This window comes from Myiozetetes cayanensis, unplaced genomic scaffold, assembly GCF_022539395.1.
Source record: "Myiozetetes cayanensis isolate MyiCay16 unplaced genomic scaffold, myiCay2020 scf1, whole genome shotgun sequence".
NCBI lineage: Eukaryota > Metazoa > Chordata > Aves > Passeriformes > Tyrannidae > Myiozetetes > Myiozetetes cayanensis.
Genome location: NW_026086604.1, coordinates 60,133,682 through 60,154,462, shown reverse-complemented (window position 1 = coordinate 60,154,462; position 20,781 = coordinate 60,133,682). Strand labels below are relative to the sequence as shown.

At 39.6% G+C, this 20,781-nt stretch overlaps 1 protein-coding gene across 1 annotated transcript in view; it reads left to right on the top strand.

The window, feature by feature from the left end:
- The window catches only part of TEX10 (testis expressed 10), a 52,859-nt gene that overhangs the window by 31,653 nt on the left and 425 nt on the right, over nucleotides 1–20,781 (top strand). Inside the window, exons 10-14 of the mRNA XM_050331082.1 lie at nucleotides 2,670–2,758; nucleotides 3,939–4,072; nucleotides 16,374–16,454; nucleotides 18,926–19,107; nucleotides 20,091–20,301. Coding sequence (XP_050187039.1) covers nucleotides 2,670–2,758; nucleotides 3,939–4,072; nucleotides 16,374–16,454; nucleotides 18,926–19,107; nucleotides 20,091–20,301 — 697 coding nt within the window. The remainder of the gene's footprint in view (nucleotides 1–2,669; nucleotides 2,759–3,938; nucleotides 4,073–16,373; nucleotides 16,455–18,925; nucleotides 19,108–20,090; nucleotides 20,302–20,781) is intronic.

The following is a 20,781-nucleotide window of genomic DNA, read 5'->3' as shown; positions in this document are numbered from 1 at the left end:
TCTATGCATGTAGTAAGTTTCACTTTCTAAAAAAGTAAACTGCAGTTGAATTTTGGGGATCTTGGTTTTGTGTGTGTGACTCAGTGTAATTCACTTGTAGATGAGTCTTAAAACCATTTAACAGCTCTGTCAAGGGCTTGTGCCTTAACGCTGCCTCCACATTCCCGGGGCAGAACTGCAGGGATTCTCTCTGCTTTCTCTTGCATTTATACCAGTGGCACTTAGCCTGACATGCTGTTAGGATGCTTAATGTGCTTGTCCTGTTTTCGAGTGTGCAGATAGTCAAATGTGGGTAGGAAAACAAAACTAATGAAGTGTTTGATTTTCAGATGTTTAGCAATAAGCTTCAGAATCATTTCTCCTGCCCAGGAATCTCCTGAGCCTATTGCAGTTTGTGTTTGCTATTCTGCAGTGAATCTTGAGTTTTTGTTCATTCTCTTCTAGAGTTCATGTAAAATTCTTGCATGCACTGGTCCTTAAGGAGGAATTCAATGCATCTGCTAATTGTTGCATGAAAAAAATATTTTTTTATTTTATTATTTTAAACCAGATTCTGACTAGATTTGCCACGTAAGTCCCTATTCTCTGAATTAAGGCTTATCACAAGTTATTTCTATGTTTTCTCTTCCTACCCAATATTTTTTTTTATTTTCACATTTCCCCAATTCCCTTTGCAGCTTGTCATGTGATGTATATCTTCCAACCTCTTGCATTCCTACCGTTTTGTTCAGTGGTTGCATCACACTTTGAATTTGTATGTCCATTAAGTCCTTAATTCTCCTGAATCTCTCTCTGTGCTCCCCAATGCTTATTTTGGTGTAATGAGTGACCTCAAGTCTGACTCCTGATCCCTCTGCATCAGGTGCAGGCAGTTTCTTCTGCTATGTTGAACAGGACATGGGCTTCTTTGTCTCTAGTATATGGATCTAATTCTTGTGTGAATATTCACTTTATGTAGGGAAATAGATGGCAAGAGCTCTTGCTGGTTTAGTTGAGCATGTGTGAAATCTCTTTGGTGCTGTAAATGAATGGGACTGGGGCCTCCTTGGAAGGACAGAAACAATTCTCCCATCTCCTGGGAGAAGACTATTTGCCATGGCCAAGGGCTTTGACTAGGGAGATCTCAGTGTTGGCAGCCAAGTGTCAGCCTTACCTTAGATTGAGAGACTGCAAGTTAAGAAAAGGAAGTAGTGACTTTGCAGTGCAGGCATCTCTGTGCACAGTCCGTTCTAGTTCCTAGGAGGCCTTTGGTCCTTCTCTGAGGCCTCGCTCACTATGTCGCTTGAATTCTATAAATCCTTACATACAGGCATTAAGAATACAGTGAGAGCTTTATTTAATAAAGCCTTATTTTGTGTTCTCTCACCCAGCTGTGAATTTTTTTTTCCCTAGAATCAACTATCCTAGATGATGGAATCCTGAAGTTTTTGTTTAATTTAAAGAAATTCTGAAATTCTTTTTTTTTTCCCCCTTGTAACTCCAGACGTGCATATTCTAGCTGTCATTTTTGTGGATGCTGAAATATTGTGGATGGATTTTCATGGGTGGCAAAATGTATGTGCCTGGCACAACGGTATTCCAAATTTGATATTTTTGCTCCCAAAGCATGGAGCTGTAAAAAATTTCTGCAAAACAAGCTTTCCAGAATTTTGTTACCCATGAGCTAAGCCATTTTGGCTGTTAGCAGAGAGAAGTTGGGGGGAAAAAATGATCTGAGGCAGATAGTTGGCTTGGAAAATTGCATTCAGAAGCTCTGAAATTTCACAAGACTGTAAGAACAGAAAGCAGCAATCTCTTACAGCAAAGATCCATAGTCCCCAGTGCCAAAAGCAGCATACAAGTCAATTTGAATAATATGCATTTTTTGCATAATGTGATGTAGGTCTGAGGTGTGCAGCCTTTTAAGGGAAGCATGTGTGAGATGTACTTGTTCCCGATTCCTGGCTTTTTCCTGGTTCAGCACTGATACATGGCAAGTGGTGGTAGTGGTCAGTGGTGTCTGCTCCCAGCTTCCACAGGTGTGTACGGCTTCTAATTTGAGACACAGAAGTGGGCTGGTGCTCCACTTTGTTACAGATTACTTCCCCGAGAAGGGAAGTGTCAGGCAGCTTTGGTAACGGGTTTGCTCCTGTCTTTGCATATTGCTCCTTTTTGTGTTCTAAATCTCCAGCCAAGGTTTTAACTTAGTTCTGTGTTTAATATCTTCAGCAATTCTAAAATAGATTCTGAGACTGCTTTTAGATGGGATCTGTTGTTCATGTAAAGAGCTGTGTTAAAAGTAGTGGATATAATGAAAAATACAGTCCAGTTTTTGTAATATAATGACTTTTACCAAGTAAGGGAAATAAAACTAGTTTAATTTACAGCGTATTGGCTGTTGTCACTATATTAAATGTTATACTGGTATTTCTGAAAAGTTGCTATCTCAGTAATTTAATCATCTTAACAACCCAAGCCCGTGCAGGGGTACAACGTTCAGTGTTGCTTGTCTTTAAAAGAGCAAGTTCTGTTTTGAAGCTATTTAAAATGCTATTCTCACAACAGCAGTTAGAAACAGGAATGCTAAAATTAAAAATTTTAGGCATGCTAATTGATTGTATTATGCAGGTAGGTTGTGAATTCTTAATTATATGGTTTTTAATAAACTGTCTGCTATTGGTTTTGTGTAGATCATCCTTTGCAGGCTGGAAGTGCCAAGTGCAGGAAAATTCAATGAATGATGTGGACTATTTCAGCTTCTTGTTTTCAACCCTTATAGGTAATCCATATGAATGTAATAATTCAGAATTAACAAAATAGAAATTGTTTTGATAGTAAATTACTGAATTTAATTCAGAATTAATGGTGTAGTAAGTACTTCCTGAAAGTAATTCTGATCTTGTTATATATTTTTGATACGAGATACCTTTTTTTCTCTTGATCTGACTTCTGATACCCTATATTCATACTTTTCCATTTGTGCTGAATATTTGAATACTTTTTCTTCATTCTAGCAACTTTCTTTGGAAAGTAAGAGAAAAACCTAAATTCAGCATATGACATGAACAGATTTTTTTTTTTCCTAGTTTGAAGTAGATGCCTTTTATTGGCTCTTAACAATATAAATGAGTGCCTTTGGGATTTCCTGTGAACATGCTTACGCTATTAAAAACATTCCATCAGAATAAAGTAATCAAAGTACGTTGAAGTGAGCTGCCCAAGGTCAGCATGTGAGCAGAATTACTTCTGCTACTCTGTTCTTACTCAGCTATAAAAATAGTTGCATTATGTGGTGATGCAACTTTGGGAAATTACAGTGGTTAAAGTGGCGCAATATTACTAAGAAATAATTTCCAGTAACTTGTGCTGTGGTAAAAAATAAAGTGGCTTTTCTTCATCACCTCTGTTATTTATAATGTTCAACTACTTTGTTTTCAAAAGTTAACATTTTGTTCCTAAAACGGTGAAAAGTGTGCTGTCCTGATAACAGAGAAAATGGAAGCAAAACCCGAGTGACATCCTGTTTTACTAAAATATCTAATACATGGCTAGAAATAATAAGCCAAATGATTTATTTTTTTTTTTGTAACCCTGAAGTTGTGTTAGGTTACTAAGTTATTGTGAACAGATGTCAAGTATTTTGCATTATACCTGGTTTTATAATTTTCTAAAGATACATATATTGAAAATAGCATAACTTTTGGCCTCTTGAAGTTATTTTTTTATACCAAATTATAGTTTAAATGGGTATGCCATTGATTTTTCAAATATTTTTGTTTTCTTTCAGAAGTCAACAACTGTACTTTGATATACTTAATTTAAAATACGAAGCAAGAGCTTTCAATAAAAAATCGTTATGCTGAGATAATTTAAAAGACAGTGTTTGTCAATGATGCTGTTGAAGTAGAACACTGCTTGGCTTGTTTTGTGATACTGTTGTACTGCTTCTTTTTCCCTAGGGTTTTCAAGAGAGGAGTTGACTAGTCTCCAGGGCATTAGAGGAAAACCACACATTAGCCAGACACAGCTTTCACCTATCCGTCTTTACCTAACTGATCTGGACCAGTTTTTACACCACTGGGCTGTGACAGAGGTAATACATCAACACTAATTCTAAATGACAGCATACAAACTCTGAGTGCTCTCCATCCCTTTTCCACAGATGCCTAAATCTTGTTGAGATTTCAGTTGAAAAAAAAGAATGAAAAACATAACAGCTGTCAAACAGCCAACATTTTTCTACAATCATCAGATAATATTTTGAAGGAAGCTGCTTCAGAAGTTGAATATTCAGACATGTAGTATGCAAAGCAGTACTCATGGAAAAAATTGGTAGAAACCTTGATGGAAACTCTTAAACACTAATAAGATTAGGACCAGCAATATGTTTCAGCTTTCAAAAGCAAATTAATTGTAAAAATAGTAATACAAAGAGTTTTCTTGGAGAATAAATGCCACTGTTAATTAAAAAGCACTTGCATTAAATAAGGTTTCAACTTGGAGTAATATTAATTTGACATTGGTGATTATTTAGAATAACTTTGGATGCTTAGTTAATAAATATGTACTGGAATTAGAAACTTCACTGTGACTTCTGCATCCATGTCTAAGATTGTACGGGCTGAAAGCTTAATTTTATTGTTAGTTCTAAAGGGATTTGAGCCACCAGATTTTATTCAAAACAGGTGCAGTAGTCATCTTTCTGGCTCAAGTCTTTTTATTGTTTAGCTCAACAGAAACCACTTTAAGGTGTGAAATCATGTTTTAATGACATGCCAGTTTGACAGTACTTTTGAAATCATAGTCGTGAATTCAGAAGGAAGAGCGAAACAGAAGGTTTTAGTTGTACGGCTTTTCGTGGCAGTCTTTTTGGTTCAAAAAAGTGGAACAGTAGATGTTTTCTAATTCATAACGTTTAAGTGATAATGTACTGAAACTTATGATAGTCTGAGACACACTCAATGTGTGCTGCTACGTATTGAAAAGTATTTTAAGCGAGGTTGTTGTTTGGTACCATGACTGACACACATTTTTTGATGTCCTGACTTTAGTCATTTGGCCTGTGGAGCAGCTAAACTTTGTAATTTGATTTGCTTTGTCTCTTCTGGACATTAATGAAGCATTTTCTCACTAAAAATACCTTTCATCAGTATTGAAAGACCGGAATGCTCTCTCTACCTGTCTTGTTCCTCTGTGAATAATGCACCAGAGCGATTACTTGTTTCTCGAAGAGGTAGCCTAATCCCATACAGCATCTGAAGGATTTATATATATATACCATACCTGCTTCTGAAAATGTCACCTCTTGTGTCTTCTCCTTCCTCTTTTTGCTTGTCCCACAAATCTGTCAAAGTTGGTTGTGAAACTAGGCAATTGAGTATTTTCACATAGGGAAGAGTGAAGTAGTTTGATTTCTTTTTTGTGCCTTTGGGTTCCTGGTTGCAAGTTTAGGTTATTTCTTCTATTGCTTTCTTTTCAGTGTTTTGGTGCCAACAAGGAGGGTTGGTATTTTCAGGAACTTGAGACTTGCTTTTGTTAAAGTACCTTTCCTTAGGAAAGATCCAAGGTGCTCTCTCAGGTTCTCAGAAGTGGATGGCAATCATTAAGCAAAGAGCTGGATATTCTTGGTTAGTAATGAAAGATGATTTGGACATCCTATGGAGCATTGCACTACTTTTGCAGTTGTGAACCAGCCTGAACTCTTTTCTGGAGACTTAATTTATGAAAGAGAGAATAGGAACAAAAATCCCATGCATCAAAAATCTGTGTGAAGAAGGGTTGAAACCTTCTAGACCCACATGATTTTGTAGGCTCTTGACCAAACGGAGTCCTGAACTGTTGCTTTTTCCCAGTGGGAGTGGTCCAACACTGGAATAAGTATCTTAGAGACATTGTGGTTCCCATCTAGAGACATACTCAAAAGCAGGCTGGACATGTTGTGTGGTGACCTGCTCTAGCTGACTCTGCTTAGCAGGACCATTGGATTAGAGGAACACGAGGGTTTTCTTTCCAACTTCAGTGATTCTGTGATTGTTTGAAAATCCCTCCCCTTGGAAAAAACCCAGAACTTTTGTTTCCCCATCAACAAGTCTCTTAGTTATTTTTGCTTTTGAGATTATTTTTTATTTTGCATAATTAGATTCACTGTATGGAGAGGGGTTTTGTTACAGTTATATTTGATCTGAAAGTCAAACTGTTCCTGTTAAATGCTTGCCAGGTATTGCAGTGCTGTTTGGGGTGTTCCCCCCAGATTTGCTATTTTTTCCCCACAGAATTTGTGAACAAAAAAGTAGCGGCACCTCTTCAGTAGCTTGCTTTCTTACTGGAGAAAAATTAAGATATTCTTTCCTCTTACCTCCTACCTGGTAATAATGGTCTCTAGCATATCTGTTTGTGTTACAGTGAAAAGTGATCATCAGTATTAAGACAACCATTTCCTTTTATGAATCACAGAATTCCATTCACTTTTTTTTTTGTCTGCTTTTGATTTCAGATGCAGTTGTAGATATGGTAAATGATACATAAACAAAGCTATGCTGAAGTTACTATTTCAGTTTTTGGATTACTTGTTTCTCTGTGTTCAAATATCTAATACAGCACTGTATTGATTAAGTTTTAAGGGTTTTCATATTTTCCTTGTTTCAACCAATCTCCAGCATGTTGACCAATATTGTATTTAATGCTCAATTTGTGAAGACAATACTCTGGGGACTGCAGTCCATAAAAACTTTGAGATTTGGAGGCTGGACAATTTTTAAAACCAAGGAGGGGAAGATAAAGAGGGGAAAAAAAAAAAAGAGAGAAAAAACCAGGCTTGGAAAAAACCTTTCAGTTCAAGATCTGCCACAAGGTGCACAGGAATACTTTCTGTAGAGCAAGTAGTCTCCACTAGGTACTGAACAAAGTACTGCTCTCAAAAGAAAATAAACTAAACAGCTACAACAATGAAAAAAAATACAGCCAAAGACAAACCCCAGAGCTGCAGCCTCTGGGTAGAAGAAAACTGCCAGAAAATCACAAGGCTCTTCTAGGGTGTCTTGCAAGACAGTGTGATGTGATGGTTCTCTGTTCATCAGATTTGAGGGAGATAGGTTTGGAGACTGCTTTCTTCCAAGTTGTCATAGTTCAAGGTGTGAGGCAATTTTGGAATCAAAATAGTTTTAGCTGTGACAAAAAATTACTTTATTTAGATAAAGAAGTGCTACAGAAAATAACAAACCCCAGCTTGAATTAATCATGCTTTTGATAGAAGTGGGTAGAGTGCACAGCTTCTGAATGCTGAATCTTTCCTATGTTCCCTTGCTAGGTAAGGAAGTTTATGGTGATGCTGTAATGTTAAGCAAAATGTTTGTAGTAATTTAAAATGCTTAGTAAGTGAGAACTCTGCTCGTTGGCTGCAGAGCAGGGAGCATCCAGGCCGCTACTCTGTGCTGGGAGTTGTTCATTTAGGAGTTCTCATTGTGTAGTTGTAGTTCAGAATTTCCTCATAATGGAAAAGTTTCATTATGGATGAAAATAAATAAGGAACTCTGATGGAATTAGAATTTGTTGGCCTGGTTTCCTATGAATAAATATGATTAGTGATCAGATTCCTATTAGCCCTTCCATCTTCCTCTTTCTTCCACCTCATTTTGCCGAAAGCACTGGCTAGTTTTTGGCTCTCTGCTAAAAAGACTGGAGAAGGGTCCCAGGTGTGGTGAGCCTGTAGGAGGCCACGGCTTGTTGGCTTTATTGCTCACTGCTCAACTCTGTTTTCAAACCCAGAGGAAGGCAGTCCCAGCTTTCTGTCTCCAGCTGCGCAGGGAGTGGTCTGTGTTTCTAATGGTAAAGAACTGTAAGAGGGATTTAATGTATAACATGAGCAGGCCAGAGATGTGGGAGAAGAAAAAGTGTGTCTCTGGAGAAAGAGCAAGTTCTGCAAAGAAAAAGAATTAACTTGAGGCATTTTCTAACAGCACTTTGGACTTCTGGAGTGTTATTATAGTCAGTCCACTTCATAGCATGCGGATAACAGTAATTGGTAAAAAAACCAAACAAATGCACTTCTGATAGGAACTAATGCTTTTAAGTGGTTTATAACAAAATCTGTTTTGAGATGGATACTGTTTAGAACTTTTTTTTTTGTCTCGAGAGTGGTAATTGGTATAGAGGAAATCTGAAGCCACATTACTTTTTGTGGAAGCTTTGAAGTAGTGGTAATTTTCACTTAAGGAACAATGCTTAAGAGAATTGTCCCTTTAAATGCTATTTTGCATGGCTATAAAGGTTAGTCTTCATGATTTGTCGAAAAGATTTGTTAAATGTGGGGACCTTGGTTCCTTTTCTGGAGCAACTTCTTCTTAAAATTACTTCTGTCTTGTTAAAGCCAATTCTTTAAAAGCATACCACCGTAGCTGAAATAAATGGGACTCCAGAATAAATGGTTGCAGCCTGAGGGAAGAGACTTTCGGTCTTGGCTCATTTTAACTGTGCCTATAGTGTTTGTCGGTAATATTGTTCACTCCCCTGTAATTGAATTGCTCTTGCCAGTATCAAATGAAACAGTGCCCACAGAAATGAAGAGTTTAACAGGGTAACCGTGTATACATGATAATTTCTGTTGTAGTATTTGATGTTTGTGATGGCTGAACATTTCTGATGGGGAAGGCAAACGATAATTTGAAGGTTTGCTTGAAGCCAAGATTCTAGAGCTGTATCGAGCACATAGCTGACTTGAAGAAATAAAATATTCAACCAAATGTTCAAAATGTTTAAGAGTAAACACTAGGGAAGGTCAGCTGCTTTTAAAAGCAATCTTGAATTCAAAAACCTTGGGATGCCTGTAATGAAATATACTAATCCATGTCAAAAATGGATAAGCCTTGTGAAATACAATTGGGAAAGCTGTATCTGCAGTGATATGCTATGAAAAATTACAGTAAATCAATAAAGGTAGCAAGTCAATGCATGTAAATTAAAAGCCCTGCCAGGAGATTTGTCTTGAAGTAAATGGTGGTGTTGCAGTGCTGTAGCTTGACTTCATGCAGAGATTAACACTTAAAAAAACCCACTAAATTCTTAACATGCAGAGATTTTGAGTTGAAGTTCCTTGTTGTCTTTATTGAGATCTCCAAGTTAGAGTTATGTTGGGTGGAAAAAGCAGCTGAGGGTAAATAAACTTCCTTTTAAATTATATTCCTTCTAAACTAGGAGTATGCTATAATTTTAAACCTCTTTAAGGAGAATTAAAAAATTCCATATAAGCCCACTAATGTTTTGTAAAAACTGCATCCTATCCATAGTTTAATGTTTAGAAACGAAAATAATTTTTTCTTGAAAAATAACGCAAAGTCCAAAGAAGCAGAAATTATTCGAGTAGGGCCTTTAATAATTTGATAAAGCTCTTTTTCAAAGATCTCTTTCTTACTTTTCTTAAGACATAAAACTTAAACCCAAAACAAACAAAAATCCACCAAAACTAGCCCCCGCCAATAAAACCCAAACAGTAAAACACGAACTCCCAGAAAGTCTAACTTGATCTTCAGGCCAGAGCTCCACCACACCTGCATCATGTACTTCCAGCATATCCTGGGATATCGTGGAGCTGGGAGCTCAGACGTTACTGCATGTAACTAATGTCAATTAACATCTGCACAGTTACTGTGCAATGTGCTTTGTATTCACACCCTGGCTCAAAAAGACAGGGGTTGTGGGGCTAGCTACATGTAGGGTTTTCCAGGTTTTCAAGCCCTTTTATTTGGAGAAGGGGCAGGCAGATTAGTTTGGAGAGCTGTACATCAGATGTTCCTTTGAGTGTGCTGCACGTGGTGTGACAAGGAGAGATCCAGAGCAGGAACAGTTGGCCACGGTGACATTTTATAACTGTGAGGAAGCTGCAGAGCTGTGAAAGAAGGGCTTTATTATGGCTGCAGGAGGATGAAACAAAAGCTTCTTGGGTAGCAAAGCTGTTTTGTGGTGTCCTTTCTTTGAATTTTGTTAGTAAGGTGGCTCTGAGAAGAGAACCAGACCTGTGCTGTTTTTCAGGTATGGCTTTGTCTGCTCCTGGATAGCACATTAGCTGTTGAGCATAAAAGCTGGTTTTGCTGATAATAGTATTTTCAGAAATGCCCCTCGGTTAGTAAGCCAGTGGGATTGCCTCTAGCCCACAGTTCTCTGTCTCCTGACACCAAATCTTGCTGATACCCAGATTTAAATACGTGATCACATTGTTGCACAGGAGGTGAGCAGGGGTGATTGCAACTCATGTATTTGTGAGTGTTTCAGCGGTGTTTCTGAGCCAGCAGTAGGACATGAAGTGTGTCTCATAATCCTAAGTCCTTGGATATATGTACTCTATCAACAGGTGGGATGCCATACATGTTCTTAAGCATTTGTAATTCTTAAGTAAATTTTTGTAATTCCGTTTTGCTGCCCTGAATGTAAAATTAGCACCATAGTGTTCTTTTTCTTTCGTGTTGCTTGCCTATGTAATATTCTCCTGCAGTCTCTCTTCCTTCTTTTTGGCTTTTTCTTTTATTAACTTAGGTTTGTTTGGTTTTTTTTAACAAATGTGGGGGGTTTTCATGTGGTTTTTTTATAGTTTTTTTAATCCTTCTTTTTTCTGGAGTCAGTGAATCAGGAATACCTTTCACATCCGCCCCTGTGAGCTTACCCAAGGCAGATGAACAAAGATCTCTTGTTGTATGCAGCTTTCTCAACAACTCAGGGCACTGTTAATATTGCCCTGTCAAATCAGTTTATTTCAGAAAGAGAAGCAGCACCTGTCAAGGGAGTACACTGTCTGATAAGGTAGGGTGCTTCAGGGGAAGCTGGCCAAGCTTCAGACAACAAGCTTCATTGCCTGCCCCATCACCTGAAAAGTTCTCGTTTTCTGCGCTCCGCAGTAACATGTTACACTGGATAGAGTCCCACTACAAACAGTCATTTCACAAGGGCTTGGGAATTGACTGCAGAACAGCCTGTTACTTTTTACTTACCCGTGTTGGAGGTGCATGTCAATGTGAATTGAAAAATATATTTTAAAGTTCACATTAGGATATAGTGTTTAGTAGGTGCCAACTTTTTTTTTTTTTTTTTTTTTTAAATAAAATCACTTCTTTGGGAGTCTGAACTGTCTTTGGTCTGACTCCACACACTGGCTGGCTAGAATACTTGATCCATTATCTTTCCTCCTTGCTTGGGTTCCTCTCTGTGCTCACGCTTGTGTGTGTCTTCAGAGGAAGGTGAGAATTTTTCTTAGAAAAAAGAGAACTTTGCAGCATGATTAAGCTTGAAATAATATGCAGATTTTCCCTGGAGAGTTACTGGTAAATAGTTCCCTTGAGTCTTTATGAATCAGGATTCTGTCATGTTATGGGAAACATTGAGGGAATGGGAACAGTTCAACAATGAAAAAAACAGTCTTGGTTCATCAGCCCTGTTGCGTGAGGACTCAGACTGAGACTGGGATTCCTTGGGTCACCCCAACTCTGTCTTTTGGAGTTAAGAGCATCTTAGTAATGAATTCTTCTGATTCTACATCTTTCTTCCTCCCCTTTCTTCCTCCCCTTTCTTCCTCCCCTTTCTTCCTCCCCTTTCTTCCTCTCCTTTTTTCCTCTCCTTTCTTCCTCTCCTTTTTTCCTCTCCTTTCTTCCTCTCCTTTCTTCCTCTCCTTTCTTCCTCTCCTTTCTTCCTCTCCTTCCTTCCTCTCCTTTCTTCCTCCCCTTCCTTCCTCCCCTTCCTTCCTTCCTCCCCTTCCTTCCTCCCCTTCCTTCCTTCCTCCTCCTTCCTTCCTCCTTCCTTCCTCCCTTCCTTCCTCCCCTTCCTTCCCTTCCTTCCTTCCTTCCTCCTTCCTTCCTCCTTCCTTCCTCCTTCCTTCCTCTCCTTCTCTTCCTTCCTCCTTCCTTCCTCCCCTTCCTTCCTCCCCTTCCTTCCTCCCCTTCCTTCCTCCCCTTCCTTCCTCCCCTTCCTTCCTCCCCTTCCTTCCTTCCTTCCTCCTTCCTTCCTCCCCTTCCTTCCTCCCTTCCTTCCTCCCCTTCCTTCCTCCCCTTCCTTCCTCCCCTTCCTTCCTCCCCTTCCTTCCTCCCCTTCCTTCCTTCCTCCTTCCTTCCTCCCTTCCTTCCTTCCCTTCCTTCCTCCCCTTCCTTCCTCCTTCCTTCCTCCTTCCTTCCTCCCCTTCCTTCCTCCCCTTCCTTCCTCCCCTTCCTTCCTCCCCTTCCTTCCTCCCCTTCCTTCCTCCCCTTCCTTCCTCCCCTTCCTTCCTCCCCTTCCTTCCTCCCCTTCCTTCCTCCCCCTTCCTTCCTCCCCTTCCTTCCTCCCCTTCCTTCCTCCTCCCTTCCTTCCTCCTCCTTCCTTCCTTCCTTCCTTCCTTCCCTTCCTTCCTCCTTCCTTCCTTCCTTCCTTCCTTCCTTCCTTCCTTCCTTCCTTCCTTCCTTCCCTTCCTTCCTTCCCTTCCTTCCTTCCTTCCCTTCCTTCCTTCCCTTCCTTCCTTCCTTCCTTCCTTCCTTCCTTCCTTCCTTCCTTCCTTCCTTCCCTTCCTTCCTTCCTTCCTTCCTTCCTTCCTTCCCTTCCTTCCTTCCTTCCTTCCCTTCCTTCCTTCCTTCCCTTCCTTCCTTCCTTCCCTTCCTTCCTTCCTTCCTTCCTTCCTTCCTTCCTTCCTTCCTTCCCTTCCTCCCTTCCTTCCTTCCCTTTTTTTGAATTCCCTGTTTTAGTTGACTGCTGTTGAAGTATATCTTTGGCGTGTCAGGCAAGGAGGCCCATGTATAATGATTTCCCAGAGCACTAGAAAGGAACCTGCAGTTGTAGTTGTGTGGCTCGTGAGTGTGCTGGGTAGTTGGGCTTGTCTGATCAGTAAGGTTTGGTTTGAAAACCTGCCAGTGGATTACAGAGCCTGTAGCATTTGCTGCATAATGCTAACAGATAATCCCTGTATTTAAGAGAATGCTTTACTTTGGGTTAATCTATTCAAGAGGACATTCAAACAGAATTAAAAAGGAAAAAAAAAAAACAAAACCAAGCCACACCCACCCCTCCCTGATCAGAAATGCTCGTTCTCAGTCCATTCGCTTCAGCAATGCTCTGAAACAAAACTACTCTGGCTTTAATCCAAAACTAATCTATGAATACGCCAAAAATGTGATAAATGCTAATCAAATGCTATATAATGAATCAGCTGTGACATTTTATTATGGAAATCAAATATCATGCAAAACCTTGCCTAAGGAAAATAAATTGTCAGGGAAAATACTAATTTTCATGTGATAATTACGTTTTCTATTCTTTTCATTTCCATGTCTCAAAACGTTTCAGTTTCACTTTTTATAAGAGGCATTTGGTATGAAAGCCATTTCAAGCAGGATTTAATTTATGGAATTTAAAAGAATTACCACTCCCACTTAATCACGGGAAAACAGAACTGGATGTAGGGAATGGTGGTGCTATTTTGAGAGTCAGAAAGACCTAAAAGGTTGAAGAACTAACTTGGACTTTACCACAATCCTTCTAAGCAAGAATGCTGCTCTTCAGTGGTATGATGCCCATTTTCTTTGCCAGTTCTGAAACAATATTGAGTGTCATTGAATCGTACCTGTAGTGAAAGGCTCCTACAATTTGTCATCTCAAGGAGAACCTCAGTGGACTGGTAGGATTGTTCTAGGGACATAGTCCTAAGGGTGAATTATTAATAATGGTTTTATTAATAATGAAAGTGTAGTTTGCTGGGTAGGCCTGGTGGATTTGTCTTCAAGGTCTTTAGTTTGTTGACCTCTTGTGGGTATGTATTGAATTAAAAGGGATCTCTCTGGCATGCTGTGTCTAATGTGACATGCTCACAGGCGTATGGCAAACCCCGTTTGTAAACTGCCTAAGCTCTGTCTTATGAGAAACAAATGTCTCCTGCATTTTCCCCTTTCTAACCGTCCATCCCAATTCCCATCTCATCTGCATTCCCAGCCAGCTCTGATCATTGTTGTATTTTGTTAATGATTGCTTATATTTGTCTTCCTGAAGTGGTTTTCACCACTGTGTTGTATTTTTAAGTGACAGTATCCCTTCTTGGATATAATTTTGCCAGCCTAGGTAGGTTAAATTCTTCTCATTGATACCTGTAAGACAGGATCTCTCTTTGTGCAATTTTTCTATGTCTGTTTGGTTTGAATTTGCCTTTCTTGAAAGTGAGTGACTCCTGTTTTGCATAGAATGTCAGAAATAGTCTAATTCTAAGTAGGATGTTACAGAGTGTTATTGAACAGATGATCCTTATTCTGTCTGATCACTTCTGTTGGGATTATCTTTATCTTTACATCCTTGAAGTGACATTTGCCTGTTTCATGGTTGTGTCACAACCACCTTGTGGCCAGTTGTTACTCATAGAATTTTCTCCTTGTTTCCAAGTGTTAAAACTCATAGCTGCATGCAGAAGTTTGTATTAGTCTCCAAGCACCTGACCCACCACTTTCCTTCCCCTGAATTTTTTTCTGTAGCTGTTATTCATCAAACCCCTGTGATCTTTTCTATAGGTTAGTCCAGTCCTTCTTGCCTTGGCAGGGTTTCTCAGCTTTGAGCTGTCAGCCGACAGATTCCATCAGTGCAGCTTTACCTTTTGTGTAAGTGTTGCTCATTAAAATGCTAGGTCAGATTGGCATCAGAATTTGTCCTTGACGTGACAATCCCCAGTAGTAACCTCTGTCACAGCTTGACTTTATTCCTTGACACCGCTAATACACAGATGTTTTGAGCGCATTTCTTGGGAATATTCCAAGGTACTTGATATTTTATCACTTTCAAATTGCAGTGTACAGAAGCCCTACTATATTTAGGATGGAGTACTCAGTGTTAATATTCTGTCATTATAAAATAAATGTATAGTACGGGTATTCAGTGCAAGAGTATCTATAAAATTGTCTTTTAAATAGTCCTATTACTCAAATAAAAGCACTTCCACTACACCTTTAATACTCATTAACACAAGCAATGTTCTGAGAGTGCTACAGTATTACGTTCCACCAGGTAGATGTGTTAAGGGTCTCCTGAATTTGGCCAGCTTAAGCAAGGCTAAAAGCAGGTTTGGCATGTAATTTTGAAAACAGCTGAGTGTACTTTTGTATCACCACACATGCTGCTGCTTGGCCATTTCTGATTAAACCACCGCTGGCATCCCCATTAGTTAGGGTTGCGTTTGCATACCACAGGACTTGAGATGGCGATTCTTTGCCTAACTTTTCTTCAGCTGGAAATGTTGTGGACTACCATTTTTGACGTGGCATGGGTGATGTTTTTTGTTTCGTCGTTATCTCTTGCTTCAGTGTCTTGACCTGCCCTGATTCAACTTAAGCCTGAAAACCAGGACATTATCACAGAATTTACACTCCTTTGGGTCAGACCATTCTGTGCAAGTTCTTTGGATCTTCCGTCAGTCAGTGAGGTATCTTAGAGGAATGCATTTTGCTTAGTTGAAATATTTGTAAAACTCTTGGATTTAAATTCCTCCATCCCTCAAACGTCTGGCGTTGCTATTTTCTATGAGCACGAACAGAAGATTCCATTCCTCATGTATGGGCTCTTCCATCTTCCTTGTCTTTAGCAAGATAGCACCATTGCTAATGGCCTAACAATGCACTCGTGCTGTGCACCTTGGCTCTCGAGGGGCTGCAGGTGACATTGGTGGGATAAGCAGTGAATGTGAACAGAGAGAGGACACCCAAGCTCTCCGACTAGTTTGCAAATTATTGGAATAGATGGGAAGGAAAAGAGGAACAGCGAAAGCCATCTGGCAAGGATTGCAGTACAGCTTAACAGCAGTTCTACTAGAGCTCTGGTTTCTTTACCCAATCTAGAAGACAATATAGCACTTTATGGTAGTTTTTATGGTAGTTTGCCTGATTATGTAAGCACCAGAAAGTCTTTGGCAGTTTATAAAACAAGATTTCCCTTTGTAGTATTATATTTTGTATCCTTTTCTGAACATGACATTTTTGGGAGTGCACTGGAAAGTGGATCTTTAATATGTTCTTCTTTGTTATATTATTTTTCTGTCCTGTTTCACTGTGATTCTCCTGTTTTGTGCTTAATGAAGTTATTTGGAAAGTTGTTTTCTGAAATTCTTCAGCTTCAAAGAAAGGCACTTGGAGGCTTTGTGTAGCTGGATAGAATATTTTTTGCCTTCCGTCACACAGGTAAAATGCAGAAAGCCTCTCCCAAAAATAATAGTGTAGGTCATCCTCTCTTTAAATAATGAACAATTTATGTTGCCAGTGTTACTCTTACACACTGTAAAGAATCAGTTACTTTGAGACAAAGCTGCTGTGTGTCCCCGTAGGTACTTTGGATTTAGGACTGTCAGCAAAGTATGACTGCACAGTGAATGATTGCTGGTTGCATTTTGAGTCCTTATATATAATTTTGTTTTATTAAAACAGATGATCTGCCACAGCTTGTCCACTATACCCTCACAAAGTCAGTGTTTTGACATTCTCCAGACTGGCATCTGTAAATATCTGGTAAGTACCATTTTGTCTTCTAGGTTAAAACTTCCTTGCAATAAATTCTCATTAACCCTCTAATTCGCTTATTCCATATATTTCATGTATAATTCAGCCTCTTCAAAAGTTTTCAACAAGATTAGGGAGACTTGAAAAAATACCTAATAACTGTTGGTGTCCAAACTTACATGGATGCTTTTGCTCAGATTTCTGAATACTTCAGCTTGTTTTCAAAATGAAATGCTTCTTCATTTGTTTTGCTTTTCAAAAGAGTGACTAGCAGCTTTAGATGAATTTTTTAGCTCGTCAGGGTATGTAAGTATCTAAAGGGAGGGTATCAAGGTATCCAGGCTCTTCTTGGTGGTGCCAAGCAACAAGACAAGAGGCAACGGGCAGAAACTGATGTACAGGGAGTGCCACAACTTCTTTTCTGTGCGAGTGACCGTGCAGTGGAACAGGTTGCCCAGAGAGATTGTGGAGTTTCCCTCACTGGAGATACTCAAGAACCATCTGGACTCAATCCTGTGCCATGTGCTTTAGGATGACCCTGCTTGAGCAGGGAGGTTGGACCAGATGACCCACTGTGGTCTCTCCCAACCTGATCCGCTCTGTGATTTTGTGAGTTTTACAGTCTGTCTTCTCTTTCTAATCCTGAACACTCCCTGAGCTGAGGATGGGGATGGCAAAGCCAGAGCTGGGTGACAAGATTTGCAGTTATCTGTGATGCTGCCTGATGAGAGGGAGGACCACAGGATCTTGCCTCTGCCCTCCTGTCACGGTGGTTCTACAACCTAAGAAGTGTCTGCAGTTCTGTGTATGGAGCCCTGCTGAGAAGTTACTAGACTAAAGCTTCCATAGGGAGTGGCTTACCTATAAACATAGTCTGGATTTTTGGAGGTGGTGTTGACTTAAATTAACTTTTAAATGGGCTTAATGTTCTACTGCTCTGACCCTTTGAGAGCAAACAGTTAAGTGGGTTTTTATAGTTGACAAGACTGCTGCCCAAGATCTCTTAACTGGCTGCTGACACCCAGCAGGCAGGAAAGGCACCATGTAGGCAACATCCTCCATGGGAACTTACTTGAGCAGCCTCATGTACTGGATTTGTATAAATTAAAACATCTGTGTTCACATCATCTTCTAGACTGGCTGCCCAACACATTTCATCAGCAGTGTTGGCTCATTTGATCTTCAGAATGCTTTCTTTACACGTAGACATTGGTCTAGCTTGCTGTCATTATTTCCTATTTGTGGTTGGCCAGGAACATCATTATTAGTTTTCATTATTTAATGCCTCGATGTCCTGCAGTGTTCAGCAGGGTCTTGGTGACAGCTGTGGTCCATGCAGGAACACCATCCTTCTCCTGCCTCTGCACCTGGCTGGGGAAGGGTCAGCTTGGGACAATGACCTGCACTCCCATGGCCTTGAACTCATGGCCCAGTCTTTTATGTTAGACGGATTTAAAAGTTTGAACTCGTAGTTGTTCTTTTATCTCTTACCTCTCACAAGTAATCATATGAATGAAATACATGTCACATTTCTCTAGCTTGTACTTTGATCTTTTTTATAAACATTTCTGAAAGAAACAACTGACCTTGTTAAGTGAACCAACTGCCTCTGTCAGCTTAAAACAGTGTTTTTGCAGGTAAGTCAGACTACTCTAAAACTCCTTAAATAGTTTTTTAATGGAAAATGGTGCCACACTAGCAGTGCATGATTTTTTAGTTTTTTTATGGCTTTACAGGACAAAACCCAAAAGTACTTATTCCATAGCACTTCAAAATTTAAACTGCCTTCTAATTCACTGCCTCTACCCACAAAAGATTTTTCTTCTACCCAAAAAAGATTTTTTTTCTAAATTCTTTATCATGCCTATAAAATCCTTACTCAAGGTGATGTTCTCTTTTTAACAACAGAAGAGCATCACCCCAGCTGTGGGCTCACCATATATTTCATTAGCTTTAATTTACCTCAGTTCATAATGCTCCTGTCAGATTCTAAAGGAGAGTCACCCTGAAGACAATCACGTAGAAGCTTTTCTTTCTGTAGTGTAAATCAGAGTTTCCTTCTACCTCAGTGGCTGCTCACTGCCATTTCAAGACATGGAAGGGATGCCCTGTCCCATGATATATGCTTAAAAGGAAAGACCTGTTCTGCCCAGAAGATCGTTTGTGCCTGCACTGTCATTCAGAGCAAGGCTCAAAGCAGTGCTGTGTTTTTTAAGTATGTTTGAGATGAGTGTTTTTTTAAAGGGAATGGAATGAAGATGTCAATTTAACCTTCTGTTGGTATGGGTGGCAATTTCTTGGGAAAACAGGGATTTGAAAAAAACACAGTGGTATGTAGAACTTGAACAGAAACCAAGTACTATATGTCATGATAGGAAAGAGGTTCATTCGGCTCCAGGCATGTTTGTATCCCTGCAAAAAAACTTGTGTATAAAGTGATGAACTTGGGGTTGTTTTTGTTTTGTTTTGTTTTAATACAGGTTGGATTGGTTGTAATACCTGATAGCACAGCTGGATCTGTTCTATGTGCCATAAATAAGCTCTTGGATCAAGCCTGCATTATAAGTGAAAACCTGCACAAGTTCTTGGCCTCTTGTTGTTACAGTCTTCTGTACTTCCTGCTAACTTTAGACAAAGAGGATGCAGAACATCTACAGAAAAGGTAAAGCTGCTCTTCTTACCATGTTAATTGTCTCTGTCTTTGCAGCCACAAGTATTTAAACATGTAAAATGAAAGGCCACAGCGCCCTGCTCCCCCCCTCCCCGCCCTGAGTTTATTTTCCTGTCTGTCTTTTGCATACTTGGATATAAGAAAAACAGCGGCAAAGTTAGCTGGAATTACTTAATAACTGAAGAAGGTTTCATCTTAAATTGTTCTACTTAGATGTCAGAACCATCCTGACTTTAGAAAGGTGGACATCTATACCTGAATCTTTAGCCTTAGTTTCATTAGATACATTTAAAAGCACTGTGCAAAGGATTTGGGTTTGTAAGCTTGTACTCTTAACTGATCTGATGTTTCAGCTTTAACAAAACTTCTCAGACATCATTATGTAAACTTCAAATCCATTTGACTTTAAAAAACCCAAAAGCTACAGATAACAGATTTAAGTAAGTTTACCTGAAAAGCAAAAATGTCTTTAAACAAGTTAAACTTCAGTTTTTTCCATGTACAGGAAAGTTGTTTGAAGTTTCCTGAAAAGATGTGCACTTAAAGCCAGAATCCTCCTTCACTTTCTGCATTTAATGACTTGCATATCACAAAAATCTGAGTACTTCGTTTAATTTCTTATGAATCTTAAACAAAGATTCAAGTGTACCTGAACAATGACTAAACCAAAAACATCTTCCCAGCTGCATCAAGCAGAAATTACACTGTGCAAGAACTTCAGCAACATTTGTAGCTCCAGGGCCAGACCTTGTTGTGGTTTTTTTTCCTGTGCTGTATGTAATTTTGAAATATTTTAAAATTCAGCATTTTCTGGTACAAGTTTTCTGCTTTGCTACTAATCTTGGTGAAGGCAACTGGCACGATGGAATTTACAGTGGCACATTTCCTTGGACAGCCATGCAGCCAATTCACGGCAGCATCCCTGAAATATATATCCTCAATCATTTCAATTTTTGCTTCTGCTTTCCTCTCAGGGACATGCTGTGGGGATCATGTATATCTGCATTAGCACTCCTGCCACGATTACTGAGGCTGATGCTGCAAAGCCTGCAAGTGAGCAGGATCTGTCGGGAAGAACTGCCCGTTGTTGCTCAGTTGCTTCGCTTACTAATGCAACACGGTCAGCTCAGGAGCCATATGATCACAAACGAGTTTCTGGTGCAACAGATCATCAAGGACATCATGGTATGAAACTTCTGGTTTGCCAGAGGCCGCATGTACATCATGTTTTATTTTTGAAACTTACTGCAAATGTTGAAGAAGACACGTTAAACAAAAGAGTGGTGGTGGGAGCAGATGTAAGAGATTATGGTGCAAGTTCTTTGACTTGCAAGTTAGGAGGTGTTTGGTTGCCTTTAGAGTTGAAAATGCCACAGCCAGTTCTTGTGATGTGTGGGCTGGGTTTGCTGTTGGGTATTTTTAACCACCTACAAATGCTGAGAAGAGTCAGTTACAGGGTCATGGGCTATGTTGGTCTGTAGGTAGCAGTTCTCCTGCAGACTGGATTAGTTTGCTCTGTGAGCTCTCCTGCGTTAGTAGAACCCTGATAATTTGCATTTTAATTGCCTATAAATTGCAGAATGGGGAAGTAAGTCAATCACTCTAATCAAGAGTAAAGAAAGCACATCTGGTGTAATCCACACACTTGATAATGTAACACTGACT